Source organism: Diadema setosum, chromosome 19, assembly GCF_964275005.1.
Source record: "Diadema setosum chromosome 19, eeDiaSeto1, whole genome shotgun sequence".
NCBI lineage: Eukaryota > Metazoa > Echinodermata > Echinoidea > Diadematoida > Diadematidae > Diadema > Diadema setosum.
Window position 1 is genome coordinate 6669700 of NC_092703.1, and position 17027 is coordinate 6686726.

Consider the following 17027-nt stretch of genomic DNA (forward strand, 5'->3'; position numbering starts at 1 on the left):
GTGACTTTGAGTGTGAAGCAGGAAAAAACTGACAGGATTCAGCAGTCCTAGAGCATAGAGATCAGAGAAGAGTGTCCATGTTTAAAGACAGTTAATATTTTTCAGAGCTTCGTAAAATACTTTACAATATAATTGATAATAATTGATAAAAGTGATAGTAGACACTGCAAACATACATGTATAAGACCATAAAATTCAGATTTTAGATTGGAACATGATGGAAACAGTGCCTGTAGAATTGAAACTCTGGTTCTTTAATAGTTGTTGTATAAGAGATACAATGCCACACTCCTATCAATTCTCACCCAAACCCTCCTTCAGCATAAAATTTAAAATGCAGTTCTTGATTGATAAAAGACTGAAAAATTCCGCCAGCTCTTGGAAAGTATCCACACTTTGGAGTACGTTCATACAAGCACAAAGCGCCTCTAAATGTGATGATAAATTCAACTTCACATAATGTTTTTATTTTCAAATTCTTTTCATTGTATTTGTTTCAATTCTGAATACACCTTGAACTCTGACTGACTAATTATGCACTACTCACAATTTAGATGTCTTCATGATCATAGTGTGGTTGACTAGTATTCAGAGATGCTCAGAAAATTGCAAACATTGATGTAGATATGTGGGACTGTAAGTTGTCAGTGATTTGATTTGGGAATGCACAGATTTTAGTTAATCCATTACCACCACACATGTTCTTTGTGTTAATATGTATTTATACAAAAGTCGGACCACAGATTACCAGTGAAGGGGAAATTTGCAATCACTTGTGGGGTGTGGTCTCAGACGAGTTATTTTTAAACGTATCCGCTTTAAGGTAATCTTTAGCGAATACTCCCTCTTTGCCTCTTGTAGGGCATTTATACCCAGGTGTTTTTCTGTCTCTCTCACATCCTAAAGTCTCACAACAAGATGTTAAAGGACAAGTTCACCTTCATAAACATAAGGATTGAGAGAATGCAGCAATATTAGTAGAACACATCGTAGAACACATCAGTGAAAGTTTGAGGAAAATTAGACAATCTATGCAAAAGTTATGAATTTTTAAAATTTGTGTGTTGGAGCTGCTGGATGAGGAGACTACTACAGCTTGTGATGTAATATGTGTACAACAGTATAAAGAAAATGCAAAGAAAATTCAACATATTTTCACTTTTTTCGCATAATAAAAGAGCACTTGACTTGCCTCTTTCTAAAGGCAGGGGGAATAATATTACCCATAACATATGTCCGTAAGGAGTCAAGGGAATGTGTGCTTTTTTCAATAGCTGAAATTTTGTGAAATTCTCTTTATACAGTGTATTTTCCTTATATTGTTGTACTCATGTGACGTCATACGCTGCAGTAGTCTTCTCATCAAGCGGTGACTGCACAAAAACTTCAAAAATTCATAATTTTTGAACGGATTGTCTGATTTTTCCTAAAACTTTCACTGATGTATTCTCCTAATATTGCTACATTCTCTCAATCCTTATGTTTATGAAGGTGAACTTGTCCTTTAACAAACAAGAGAGAAAAGACAAGAACGTGCTACCCAACTTCTCATTTTGTTTGCAAAATGGTATATTAAGGGCTTTATTGGCTTGTCTTTGAGAGTTGACATTAATGTTAATTTTTGACACCCCAGGGGTGTCGAGCAAGGGGAGTGCTGTAGTGTAGTGGGTAAGGAGTAGCTTTCAAATAAGAGGTTCTTAGTTCAAGTCCTTACTTGTGTGTACATCCTTTTGAAAGATGTTGAAATTCCCTATTCCATCTCAGTCAAGTTGTGTATGCGGGTAACTGTTAATGTTGGGGATAATGATAATAACAGGGAACTGTGAAAGAGTATTACTAAACTTTGAAGAGGCTAACCGGAATGAATAGGCCAGTCCAGTGCTACTATCAACTTACACTTTGTGTGATATATATTCATACAAAGGCAAGACAGTAGAGCAAAAGAATGCAAAGTTTCCATTAACACATTTGTTGTCATTTTCAAACCCCAGTGGGTTTCAATCTAAAGTGAGTTCATGCCATTATCACCTGGTAAACAAACTGAATTGAACAAATTGTTGCAGGATTGTATCTGCAACTTTCTTGGCTGCAGCAAGTCTGCCTCTCACCCTCAGAGCAAGCCCCCTTGCCTTTGATTAACTAGAGCAAAGCCTGTCAAGAATGATTCATCTTTTCTTTTGGCATATACCCGTCAGATTTCTCATTTGCAAAATAATGGAGAATGTGGCAATGTTTTTTTTTTCTCTTTTTTTTTTTTTTTTGCGTGTGTCATGCGGAAGCCGAGAAGCCACAAATAGAACCTCATACCACAGTCAGTGGACAGGAATTTCTTGCCTTTGCACGGTATGCGTGTGAGCTGATCGATATGCGGCGATGGAAATAACACGCTGTCCTGCGAATGCGACAACCCTCTGCCCGCAACGAAGAACGCTGGCGACAGGAGAACCTGTTCAGACACCCTCACCATGTGTTTGCTTTTGTAATTGTGATCGTTTTGTTTTTCCTGGCAAAGGTTTCACAGTTTACACTTTATCTCTGAATCCTGCCCAAATAAGATTTATCCAACACAAACGTGTCCTTATACAATGTTCACGTAATGATCACTGATGCTAGTGCCAAGGTTCCATTCACCAGCCAAAGCATTTATGCATATTCATTACCCTGCAAAACAAACATGTAGATTCTCCTCAATTGCCTCCCCCCCCCCCCCCCCCTTACCCAGTATATGCAAAACCTCCAACAGGAGAAAGTGCAGGGTTTGAGGGGTTCAAATTTTTAACCATTTCCAAACTTGAGGTGGTACAAATGACCCTTTTACGTTTAAGCAGATTCATTCAACCTGTAAAATTACAAAAATCAACATATTCATATAACTTCATCTCAAGAACTCTTATATTTCTGATGACATGTGATCTAAATGCAGATTTTCTTATCCTTGCCACTACCATTTGCAACCTTCACGTGTACACTGTGTAGGAAATTTTGACTTGGAGAAAATGTGAGAGTGGTTGCTGCGAGAGTGAGGTAAATCCGGTCATTCCCACTATCAGGGACAAACCGGAATTGAAAATGGATGATGATGATGATGATGATGATGATGATGATGATGATGATGATGATGATGATGATGGAAGTGGTAGTCCATGGAGGACAAAGCAGTAAGGTAGTGTTCTTTGGTTGTGTAGTGAATCTTCCTTTTTTTTTTTCTGCTTACCTCCGCAGTGATTCGTAAAGGAGAAACAGGGTTTATCTACTTCCGGTTGATGACCAAGGTGATGAAGTGGTTGTGGGTGCAGGCAAAAGGAAAGGTCATCTACAAGAACGGCAAGCCGGAGTATCTCATGTCAACTCACAGACCTATGAGGTATGAAACAAACAATGGAGTAATCATCCTACAGAATTGAGTTTAAATTTAAAAAAAAAAAAAGAAAAGAAAAAAGAACGTGATAATCATCGTACAGATTTAAGGTTGAATTAAAAAAGACCAAGAGAACAGTACCAGAATGAATTAATACCGAATGAGTAAAAATTAAAAATGGATTGATCATGTAGCTGAAATTGCTTTAACATATTATGCCACAATACAATAGTCCATGTAAAAGGTGTGTTATCAGTTGATAAATATGAATACAATCTGCTATGTTTGCTGTTGATTGAATAACTCAATAATAGATGGATTGATAGATTCCATAACTCTTGATGGCTCACTGACAGATGGAGTACAATGTAAAGATCAGGAAAATACATGTACACAAACATTTCTTTGTCCGTGAATTTAGCATATCTAAAGACTAGACACAATCCTCCAAAATCAAGTGCATTTCTTTTCCGATTCTGGTATTCTTTTTCCTTTGTGGGGATTATATCCCACCATAGACTCTCCGTACCCAGACAGTATGGACCCAGCTCTCACATTAACCCGTTGAGGATGGACTGATTTTGCTACAACACGCATTTCCCATAGACACCTGTCCGAGTATACTCAGGACTCGTCCTCAATGGGTTAATGTTGAAGTTTTCACATACTTACTTTCGTAACTTGTAGCAATTAACTTACAATTTATTTGTTGGAAAGAAATGTCAGTTGAATGTGAAAAATGAACAAACAAAACTTTAGTATGAACTCTGAATATCTATTTGTGAATCAGTTATTACAATGATGGACTGTTTCAAGCAATAACACAAAAGATTTTTGTCTGATGGTGAGTCGACTGCTCTGATTTTGATTTTTCAATCTAGTGACGAGGAAGGAGAGCAGCATCTTGCAAACCGCAGACGGCCTTTCAAGTTCCCCTTCCAGGGCAAAGCAGAGCTCTACGACTGTAACCCACCGTACCCGCCGATTCCTCCATGTAAGGCTTCACACATTTGACCCCTGACCTTGTGGCTAAGAACTTTCATGTAATCCTACTACAGTGGACTCCTGTTATAACGAAGTCCTTGGGACCGGCAGTTTCTTTTATTATATCGAAATTGCGTTATAACTGAACAAATAAATATGTAAAGTATAACTAGTACACAAGTACATGTAAAATACCACATATCCCATCATATATCCAAGAATGAACACATGCCAACATATGCATGCATAAGGTGTGCCTGTTTGCACTTTGTTTAGTCAGTGGAGTAAATCTAAACTTTGGCTTTGATTTGAAATACCCTATGTGAATTCTAGCCAGAATGTCTTGACCTGCTTAGCATTTAAAGCCGCTGTTTACCATTTGCAGCTGGAAAAAACCCCAGCTTTAGTGCTTCATAAGTACAAAATGTGAATGATAATTTAATTAAAACTGTTTCAAGAGTAAACTGTCTACAGTTATGGTATATTGAGAAAATTAGTGATAGCTCCTATTTGTGGCCTTATTGCAAAATTATGTATGGTAGGATGCTTTGTGATAGAACTGAACTATACATATGCATCAAATGTGATAACTCAAACATTTTTCTTAATCACTGCTCCCAATGTTAAACAGAGTAATCTGTGGTCCATGGAAGCCTTATCGGTACTGTACAAAACTTGAGGAGACTTGAGGACTTCAAGTTGTAGATTATTTAAAGCTGGTAGTTCTAGAGAAATAAGTCATGTCAGGATTTGAAATCCACATATTTCCTTCCTCTTTCTTTGCATCTCAGGAACTTTACAAGGCAAATATGTGAAACCTTTATTGAACTGAAACTTTTCTATTCAAAGTTAATCTAGACATATCTGAGCCTACTGGCAGCTCTCAAATTGTCAAACTTTTGTAAATTTCTGTCAGACTTTGAGCATGAGTTACTGAATCTATATGATTAAGAGTTCAATCAAATATTTGTGTTGATGTGTTCAAGACATGCAGTGAAACTCATTTTAAAAGTGCTAATTTACTGACAAGATAATATTTTCTGCAGCAATATTATTCCAGGGCTTCATGGGTTAAATCAAGTGATGAATTCACCAGTTCCCTTCCAAGGTTGAAATTGATAGGTTCTTTAAACCAGTCTCTCTTTGTGCTTTTTCTCTGTTTACAGTCATCCTTCAGGCCTTGCAGCGGGGAGAAATGCCAAGCCTTGGAGCCGGTCCTCCACCCGGCATAGCCATGGGTGGCATGCCCCCTGGGATGGGTAGCCTGCCTCCAGGAATGGCTGACTTCCCCCCTCCTGGAGGAATGCCACCCTTTGGCGGGCCCATGCCTTTCGGGGACGGCGGCGGTCCTCCTCCATTCGCCTGCCCGCAGAATGGCATGTTCTCGCCTCGCCCAGACAGAGGAGTGATGCCGTCGTTCGACCAGGGACTGCAGCGTTCACAGTTCAAGTCATCCCCTTCGTATTCTCCGCCAAGCTACGCGTGCGATGGAGCAGGTTCGGAGATGAATGGGGACAGTGACATGAGCGGGATGTTTGGAGATAGCCAGTGGCAGGGCATGAATGGAGAAGGGAAGTGGGCAAGTAATGGATTCAGTGGACACTTCAGTCCAGATGGCTCGATGCCATCACCTTCCGTTGCATCCGAACAGATGGAACTCTCAAAGGGCTTTGATAATGGGAACATCAATGTAGGCCAAAGCTGGAATGGTTGTCCCTCAGCCAATGTGGACAGTGGAGTAATGCCAAATGGTCACTTCCAGTCATCTCCGTCACACTCGTTTCCATTGAACGGCAGTGATACCAACACCTGCTCGCCCCGATCTGTCTCCAGCGGGGACAGTGGAATCACATCTCTGCCACCGGGCCAGAAGGGATGGAATACCCCCTCCAGGAGAGTAGCTGTGGTGAGCCCCTGCCAGGCAAGCCAGGAGGTGCCGAAGATCCAGCAGAGCACCAAGAAGCGGAGCCCTGTATTGAGCACAGGCAGTGTGGACAGTGGCATGGGGAACCTCCCCTTTGAGAATGGGGATGACATCCCCACATTTGATGAGGCCCTCTCACTGTCTTCATTGGACCCTGCGCAGCAGGCTGGCATTAAGGAGGCACTCCTGATGTGCGGTGATGAGAGCCTCATCACAAACAAGTTGCAGGATGGTGGGCAGACCTTCCCACAGGAGCCATTCAGATCAATGCCTGAACAAATTGGACCAAAGCTTGAGACTAACGCTATGCAATATCAGCCACCCCGCACCCTTCACCAAAGGCCCGAGGAGGGCTCTTGCAATGTTCTGCGGTCACTGCTGAGCAACCCCAATCCCTCCACATCCTGCAAGCAAGAGGAACATGTAATCTCTTCCCCTGTGACATCTATGACACACCCCAACACAGTAGAGTGGAGGAACCCTGTCCCAGTTACAACAGCTCCCCCAGGGGTATGCTATCCTCCTCCTGGACAGTCCTCTATGAACTCACACCCCTCACAGCCTGTGCAGCGGTCCCAGGCCTTCCAGACTGACGCCATGCCCCAAGGCCCACAAAGCAACCACTTGCCAAACAGAGCGCCCTCAAAGCAAGCCCATCAGAACCACTGGCAGCACAACCAGGTAGATCCTGATCAGGGTAGCTACTCTCAGCAGGGCACTGTGCAGACTCCTGGCCTCCAAAACAGCATGGCCACTACACAGAACTCTCATGGTTACCCTTCCATTGTGCACCAGTCAGCAGTGCAGCCTCAAACCTTGCCAAAGAGTCACAACTCTTCACAGCACAATCACTTTGCCAGCCAGTCCACAGCCACAGGTCTCCCCATTCCGCAGCACCAACAGCAGCAGCTGAAGATGCAACAATTGCAGCAGCAACAACAGCAGCTTAAGATGCAGCAGTTGCAACAGCAACAACAGCAGCTGAGGATGCAACAATTGCAACAGCAACAGCTACATCCAAAGCAGCAGCTGCAGCAGAACCATCTGCAACAACTACAACAGCAACAACAGCAGCAGCTGCAGCAACAACAACAAGAGATGTTTAACTTCCAAACCAGCCTACCCCCAATGACCACAGAGCAGGCGCTCCACAGGAGTAAGCAGCAGCAGTTGCAGCAACAGCCAAACCATCAGCCTCAGCAAACACAGCCACCAGAGTCACAACAGGAAGAGGCATTTGGCTTCCAGACCAACAGCCTGCCCTTGATGACAGCAGGACTAGTCCAATGTGCCACTCCCCATCAGCAACAGCAGCAACCCCTGCCACCAAAGATGATGCACGCACACCACCAGAAAATGATGATGGAGAGGAGAGGTTACCACAGCAACCAGAAAGGGATGCCCAATGGTGTTGGAGGACTTTTGCCGGCGCTACATCAGGTATGTTTTCATCATGCACACACCAGTTGGGCTCTGTCTAAAGCTCTTCTAGGTTTCTTTGGTTTCCAGATAGATTTATGAAATTCATGTGAAGGAATTGATAATTGTGTCTTGGAGTGTAAGAATATGATATTGCTTTCTGCAGGCTTACTTTCTGATACAAAGCTAAATAAAATATGAGATTTTCAACTGCCACATGTTTTCAACTATCAGTTTGATATTAAGTCATAACCACTCAAGCCACTTGGTACATGGGATGACAATCTTTCACCTTGCAGGTTTCCTCCTCATTGTTCACAAAATTATTACAAGCATCTTGTTTACGGCCAATGATAAAGCAAGTGCGATGCGTGAACAGCCACAACTTAAAATCAGAACCTATGATCCTCTTCAAAACAATTTTTTAAAGAGGAACTCAATTGAAGATTTGATGCCCAAGGCAGTTGTAGGCTTGTGAGATGATGGCATCATCAGATGACTTCATCTCATTGTATGTAGTATGCGTTATTAACTAACATGGATGTTTTATGAGGACATATGAAAGTCCATGATTGTGACCCGCTACAGCAAAAGGATCCGAAATTTGAGGGAGGAGGATTTTTAAAAAATGACATGACATTATTCCCTTACTCTTCTTTAATTTCATATATAACACGACTCATAAAAGAGATATAGATTATTTTATTAGCACATGTCAATGGTTCAGAAAAATCAGTGTTTCGAGAAAACCGCCTTCAAAGTTTTCCTTCTGACGCTATCATGATCAAGGGGAAGCAAGACATTTTTCACCTCTTGACAATGGAAGGTATGCTCCTAGCAACCTCTGCAATGTTCATTTAAGCTTTAGCCCAGCGGTCTATGCACAACTAATCAGTAACAAGGATGCCATGCACTGACCAGTAAGATCACTCCCTCGTTGCTAGGGGCGGAGTCTATGTGCGGCACTAAATCTAAATCTTCGGACACATTTCTGTTCCATTGAAAGTAGGAAAATCATGGCCCAGAAAAGTGCTAATTTCTTAATGCCTTTCCTTTGATCATTTAGCTTCAAAATTTTGGCAGGATGATAGACAATACATTAGACTATAAAATTATACCAAACACAGAAATCAAATCATTTTGACCGATTTTGATGGTCTGACTTCAAACTCGATTTTTCTCAGCTCAGCCGTTGGCAACTTTAGGATCCTTTTGTTGTGGCGGGTCACAATTTCTTATGTGCATCTGATTATGATGAGGCTTCTACCATACTGTGTAGTTTGCATTTACACTCTTCCAGTAAACTACTTCAAACTTGAGGTGAACTTGAACTTTAGTGGATAAGGATTAAAGTGATACTTTCAGATGAGAACCACACTGTGACTGATGTGTGAAGAACATTCCATGATCTGCCAGAGGTGTTATAATCCACTTTCGCTGACAGTCAGCATTTCTTTGGTATCCCTGAACAACTTCTGTGATAACTTAATGTATAGAACAAAATACAGTGCACTCCTGTTATAATGAACATGGTTATAACGAAATTCCGAAAATTCAGGCCGCAACATTATCCAGTATGTATTCTTATTGTTTATTTGTTCGGTTATAATGAAATTTTGATACAACGAAAGAAAACTGCTGGTCCCATGGACTTCCGTTATAATGGGAGTCCACTGTATGGAGGTCAAGATGTGGAAAGTTTTGCAGCAATTGAAGCAATTGCCAACCATGATTTTCCAACTTCCCCATCCCTACCTTCTCTTCTCATATTTTCCATCACAGGAGGTTCCCTTTGGTGGCAGCCCTCAACCACAGAACACTGCCCTGAATTTGATGGACCTGGTTGACTCCAGCCTGTCGTCTGAGTTCCTGTCTGCGATGATGCCATGCGGGGCACCGCAGATGAAGGGCGTGGTGGCGGGGGGTGGGTCCCTCCTCGAAAATGGCTTCCAAGTTGCCCTGACGCACTCTTCCAACGCCTAAGGAGAGGGAGAGAGATAAATGGGAGAATGGCCCCGACCTTTAGCCCTGACCTTTTGCCCTCTGACCCCTCACATACCTCATGTCACACCGCCATCCCCGCCACTTGGAGGGAGGATCGTCCTCTTCCGCTTTTAACCCTTTGAGTGCTGCGCAAATTGCCAGTGGTCTGTGCTTGGTGACGAACTGGAAGTATTGTTTGCCACAGAGCCATGTCCCCGCTTGCCTCGCTGGATCAAGAATTGCATGTATGGATGAATCAAAAAGAACAAAATCAAAAGTATCCATACTTCACTTTTGTCTCCACCCTTTTACAACCCTGTCTTCATTCACACTGTCAAATGACGCAAACAAGCAAGAAAAACAAAGGCATCAGACGTCCCCGCCAAGTGGCAGTTTTGTATGCAGTTTCTGATTACAGTTTGCATGTGCAGCAGACATGTTTGATGTGTTGGAGCATGTTCCACGCATTAATCGTATGTATCATGTAAATCACAACTTTTCCGTGTATCTTGAATATGTGGTGATCCTTCCTGATGCGATGTGGACTCTTCAAAAAAATGATTCTTGGCCCGTCTTCGGAATGCTTTCACCTCCAGAGTGTGAATTGTCGACAGTGGTCAGAGAGGATATTTTTGCGGTCTCTGAGATGTATACAGTGTCCTGTGGCATCCATGCTGTCTACATGTAGAACAAAGTGGCTGATATATACTTCTGAAATCCTCAGTATATTGCCCTCGATTTGACCTGATCAATCTCGAACCTTGACAAGCTTAGTAAAGATAAATCTTTCAGTAATATCATTCTTTTTTCATATTTTTTTAATTTTAAAAGGTGTAAAGGAATTACTGAATTGCATTTACACCATGAAAGACTGGGTCATGAAATTGATCATTTCTGTTCGGTCCCGGTGTTCTTTTCGCTATTTCACATGAGAACACTTTACCACAATGTGCATAATGATGGCTCTTTTTTTAAAAGATATGTACATCCCTTTGTTAATTCCTGTAAATTCTTGGTTAAATGACAGTTGCTGCTCTTCCACTATAGGTTATAGTGTGAAAGGATTATCTCTAGGGCCCAGTGAATGAAAACTAACCACACATTTTAACTTGCCTTTGATATTGTCAGCAGAGCAGCATTTAGACATATTAAACCAAAGCTGAATTCTGTCCTGTTGTATTTGTTGCAAATTTTATTCATAATTGCAACTTTTTCCCCTATTTCTAGAAGTCTTCATCAGAGTCAGCTGGATGTGATGACTGGTCAAGTTATTACATAAATTGTCGTTTGAAAATTGAAAGGGTCTATGTTTTGCCTTCCATGTTGTTATTTCTTTTATATACAACTAAAGGGTATCAAATTTAAGAGAGCTGGAACAGTGTAGCTTGACTGAGTGCATGCGTATGATTGTGACATTTGTGCTCATACATTATATTTTCATACAAGTTGTCCGAGAAGAAGAGAAATGCGATGGTGTTGTATTTTACAGTATGAGGTGTTCACTCCTTATCGAGCCTAGAACCTTGTCATTATTGAAACGGCTGAAATATGAATCTTGTGTAACAGTAAAAGCATTAAAATGGTAAGCCAGGGAGCTCATTTAATGAGCAAACAGGCTTGCATGGTCTGAACGGAAAGACTGATGAACAAGATGAACCAGGATACTGGAATGCATTGCTGTAGACAATACACGTCGTGCATGTTGCAGGCCCTGCTTCATGAAGTTATCTTGCAAAAGTTGTTTCTTGTCACAGCACCTTCGGTTTCCATAGCGACAACTGAAGTGCTGCTTGTTGATTGGTGTTTGTTAAGCTGTCGCCACGGTGACTGCAATTATTGTAAATAGTAAACATTTTACAGTGCCTTTGTGAAACAGGGCCCTGAACTGCATACAAAAAAAAAAAAAGTTTTTGAATGTATAGATGTAATCACATGTATGTATGCGTTCGCATAGTTCGAAACGAATCTTGATGGCAAGATTGATTGAACTTTCGTTTTGCCTTTGGTTCAAACGAAGTCAATGCTATGAACAGTTTAGGATGTGTAATGTTCAGCAGTTGATTCCTTGCAAGACTTTGGAACAGTGTGTGTGTGCCAGCTTTGAACAAAAGAACACACAAATAAGAACAAGAGAAGCAGACCAATGCACATGCATGGTTGTACCAGCGTGTTGTGTGTTGCATACTTTAAAGCTATAGTGTATTGTGGTTTGAAGCTGTGTTGTGATGTTTTTTGCATGTCTGGAGCAATTTTTCTCAATAATTCACTCACGAGAGATCACTGCGAAACCTAGGGGAGTCTGACGGCAAAGTGAATGTCATTTCTTGATGAAGCATGAAACCAGAAGAAAAAAGGAGAAATACACACACACACGCAAAAAGAGAAGTTGCCATATCTCTACAATTTTAAATATACGATGATGAATACTTCAACCGACAATGTTGTATGCTGCTTGTGCAGTGAGCGACTGTCTTTGCAGTTATCTCATTTCTCTCGTGATTTATGAAGTGTCATTTTGCCATCAGAATCTTTAGAATCCCTTGCCAGAGAATCATACTTTATGGGATGACATCCTTCTATTTGGATCTCAACTCAAATATGCAAAAAAAAAAAAAAAAAAATTGACGTTTTTATCCTCTTTCTTCTGCTCGGCAAAGTATTTGATTTTGCTTTTTGCTTTTCCATGATTATCTAATGGCCTTTTTTTTGCAGGGCAAGTTGTGTTGTGCAACACATGTGTGCCGAGGAGGGAGGGGGGGAGGGAGGGGGATCCCCTGGCAAATTTTGAATGTCCAGCTGAAGATTGATCTCTCAAGGTTTAGCTTATGTCCTGTATGCATTGAACGCATCCAATCAACAAGTTTTGTCAGTTGTGACGATGCCTGTAATGCTTGTTGCTATCATCCTTGTTCAAGTTGACAACTGAAATCCAAAAGTTGCGATGATAACAATGGAATGTGTACTTCACATTGTGTAAAGTGAGAAGTTGTAATGTCGCTATTGTACTGTCACTTATTTGTGCCAAACCTTATTTAAAGCATATATTTGTTGTTGTCGTTTTCCTGTGTTGCTTCTTTGTGCATTTTTTTCTTTGCAGTGTGCTGTGAATGCAGTAGACCCTTGTCATATCCCAGAGTGTCGGTGAAATTACCCTTTGGGATTTTGAAAAACTAATGTTCTGAAATAAATGATACCAGCAGAATATATATTTATATATACATCTATTTTTTTTTTCAGGTTAAAACTAGTGATCTAAAAGCATGATAATGAATTAACACTATTTTTCTGTGTGGGAGAAAGTAATTTACTGAAATAATTTAACTTTTAAGATCAGTGCTTTAAATTTCTGAAATACACTGTACAGTTTCCTTAAACCATGCTTGGAGTGGGTGGAACACAGTTTGGAAACACTCTTCATTAGTCAGGCCAGTGCAATGTACATGTAAGTTTCATTATGAAATCACTGTTTTCTTAGGATATAAAATTCCCATAAGTCAGTTTATTACTAATTCAAACAGTTTTGTACATTTTGTAAATATCATGTGGAATTTTGAGTAGGAAGAAGGCGTCATTATCCCATCATCTATGTCACTCTCATACCTCAAAAGAGATTAAATGGAAAACTTTGCAAGACAGTTAGTTGTAACAAATGAGTAATGATGTATTGATTGTTAACTTTATTCATTCAGATATCAACTCCTATGGGATGATACATCGTTTGTCTTGAACAGCCTAAATACTTCATACTTTTTTGCCTTTTTTCTGAGGTTTTGATTACACTGAAGCTTTGTGAAAGTGGTTTAAAGTATGCTGAAACATTGTGCAGCACATACTTGCAGCTCAATGCACAAGTTTCCAGACCTCCCGTCCATTCTGAAATTGGAGGAAAAGAAATCTGACTTTTGACAATACCCACCTTTTTTGTTTTCCCAGTAGGAGTTTCCTATTTTTCTTGGTAATTTTACCACACACTCCTGTGGGAACTGCTCTTCCTTTCATACTTTTGAGCTAAATCATCCCAATTTCTTTTTTTCATAGTCAGAAAGGTTGGAAGGACTGAGTTTCATGAAAAAAAAAAAAGTTAGGTGCAAGAAAAAATACACCTCATTCGATAGGCATACCTCAACTTTTCACTCCAGTTTCATGTCATAAAGTTTATGTAATAAAGGAATCCCACCAATCTTGAGGTAACCATTAAGAGGGATATAGTCAAGGAATGTGTAAGTTTATTACATCTAGTGTGGCTACATTATCATATTAAAGCCATTAAATGTTGGATGAATTGTGACACGTCTTATTTTAGTGCCAGCTTTCAAGTTAGTTGTTTGTTTGTTGGTCTTAATTTTTTTACACCACTTTGCATAATTTACCAAAGAATTCCTGAAAGATGAGGGTTTAGATGTCCTTGCTGTTCTTGCTTTGTTTTTTGTCTATGACCTGATGAACATTGGCATAGATGTTAATACACACAGTAGATTAGTGGTGGGGGTATTTGTCTGTTTTGTTTTGTTTTTCTTTCACTGTGGCACAAGGTGTGAACGTAAAGAGCATGCTCTGATTCCATACATCAATGGCAGGGAAGTTTGGTGAGATCATATATCGCACACAGGGTATGAAAAAATACAAACATGGACTCATCTTTGTCTCCCATTCATATGAAATCAAACATGTGCATGCATGGATAACGATCACCACGTGCAGGTGAAAAGTGAGAAACCTGCTTCCAGCAGGACTCTGCCAAAAAAAAAAAAAGAAAAAAAAAAGGGGGGAAACTCTTTTTCAAGTTATCATTTCTAATAGAATATTTGGCTAAACATTAATGCTTTATATACCAGTTGATACCAACTTACAGGAACGATTTACTCTTTTCTGTCTCTCTTTTCTTTTTCCTTTTTTTTTTTTTTGCGCATTGAGCCTCACTTTGTCCATGATATTAGTTTGAGAATGCATGATTTAGCAGTTTTCTCTTTTTCCTACAACACTGTTTTTGAGTATTAGATTATGTGTTCTTTCTCTGTTCCATGCATAGACTCAGAGTATGATCCAAATTCATTTTACTTATGATCAAATATGAAAGTAATACAGATTCCCCTCCAAGAGCCTTTACACTGCTGCTGTAGTTTTCAATCCTCCCAAAATCGCAAAATGTTGGCATTCATTTCCCAAGACAGCTAATGAGATTTGCAACTTTTGTTCAGTTTCTGTTTGGTTTGGTTTTTTGTGACAGAGTTTTCAATGTTACATGCGGTGATTAAATACAAAAGCCTGGGTATGGCAAATGACTGACTGCTAAGTTTATCATATATGTCACTTTTCAAGTGGTTAAATAATATTGTCTGTTGTACTACAATAGTGCAGTGTAAAACAGAAATGACAATAAGATGCAATGTAGAAAAATGAGTGGTTCCTCATTTAATTAAAAGAAAAAAATCTCAAAAGAGAAACGAGAAACATAACATATTGTGAAATCTGCACCTAGCAAGATGCAGTGGGGGGATCCAGAGGGGCGCGCACCCCTCTTTATTTTTTTTTTTTTTTTGTTAAAACAAAAGAAATACAGTGTACAAAGAAAAATGGGGGAGGGCGTGTGCCCCCTTTAATTTTGGCACCTCCCCTTTGCAGAATTCCTGGATCTGCCCCTGAAGATGTAATCATTTGTTACTGTTGTACACAGTGGCACATGATTCTTTTTATTTATTTCATAGCAGAGACCACAAAAGATTGTGCTGTTTTGATAAGGTTGTTTTTTTTTTCAGTTGGTTAAAATGTTAGTTTACACAAGGTAAATAGTTTGGGTGTGATTTTCTTTCTTGCTTAAGCGCACTAGACAGTAATGAAGATTATTGATGCTGGTGTGCATAAGATTGCATAAATCTCTTACAGACCATCAAGTAAGGTGTATGAAAACTAATACAATATTTGCCAGTCTTGTGAATTCTCTCAGTTTTTCCCCCATTTTTTTTTTTTTTTTTTGCATAGATTTTGTTTGTCTAATTTGTGTTGTTGTTACGTTTTTCATTGTGTCATATTTACCGCTCAGTATTGCATGGTTATTCAACAATTTAAAGATTGCCGTTGTGATATGTTTTCAAATGATGCAGCATAATTTAGATTTGACAGGTCATCAGACATGAAAAGAAATGTCTTGAAAAGATATTTCATCCTATTCCAGCCAGAAAGCTCTGATGAGTTTTGCGATTCATGGTAGAGAGTGTAAACATCTCTCAATTTTTATGTGTAAAATTACTATGTTATACCCCCCCCCCCAAAAAAAAAAATGTGTGCATGAGATCAGTAAGATGATTGTAAATACTCTATATGGTACAAACTCTTGTAACCTTTTTATGAAAAACATTTCCTTAAACTTCTCTTTCTTTTTATGTGTGTTTTGTTGTTGTTGTAAATACAGAACCACTTTTTTTTTTTTGTAAATAGCAGTTTCAAAAAAAAAATTATCAATATTGCATGTTTGCATGCTACGTGAAAGCCTGTATGTCTACTCTCAATTCTCTTTTTGTCATTCAAGAATTTTACAGCATTTTTTGCCACTTTTTCAAAATTGATTAAGTATAAAAACTAAACAAGAAGAGAGTTCACTTTATACGAGCTGAAAGAACCTCCTTCTCTGTTTGTGTATCACTTCCCTATATGTATATGAATAAAATATGGCAGCAAAGGCCATTTCTAAGGATGAAATTCTTGCTGTGTACTGCTCGTCTTGCTCTGTTTTGCTCTATACAGGTCAACCAAGGGTTCCTAGAAATATATCACTCTACACACACACACACACACACACACACACACACACACACACACACACACGCACACACACATGTGTGTGTGTAGTGTTTAAAGATATATATATGTACTTGTATGTGTATATATGTGTATGTATACATAATACACACACACACACACACATATATATATATATATATATATATATATATATATATATATATATAATTTATTAATATGTATATATACATATATATGTATAAAATTATTTATAATTGCATCCACACTGAAATTGTGTTTTTTCTTAAAATCTTTGTGGATGTCATTTGGCCACTTATTCTGAACAAGTATATGACAATGAAAGACGAACATCAAGAGCTCTAAAGTGCATAAAATGAATGCTATATTTTGATCTTCAAATTAAATCCTAGAGGCATTGCTGCAATCGTTTAATAGGAATTGTTGTGTGATATTAGAAAAGGTACCTATATGTTTCTCGTCTGGTGGCGCTTTGACAATTTACTATAACAAAACTATGCATACTTCAAGCGCTATCGATACTTTTAAGGAGCGCCATGATATTAAATATGTTTAATAACCTTTGATTATACACAACACTAC

At 39.3% G+C, this 17027-nt stretch overlaps 1 protein-coding gene across 1 annotated transcript in view; it reads left to right on the forward strand.

Annotated features, from left to right (window-relative positions):
* LOC140242532 (uncharacterized) overlaps window positions 1-12362 on the forward strand; it is a 33492-nt gene extending 21130 nt beyond the window's left edge. The window contains exons 7-10 of the mRNA XM_072322271.1: window positions 3223-3364; window positions 4240-4352; window positions 5509-7706; window positions 9468-12362. Coding sequence (XP_072178372.1) covers window positions 3223-3364; window positions 4240-4352; window positions 5509-7706; window positions 9468-9668 — 2654 coding nt within the window. The 3' untranslated portion in view covers window positions 9669-12362. The remainder of the gene's footprint in view (window positions 1-3222; window positions 3365-4239; window positions 4353-5508; window positions 7707-9467) is intronic.
* Window positions 12363-17027: the final 4665 nt, after the last annotated feature.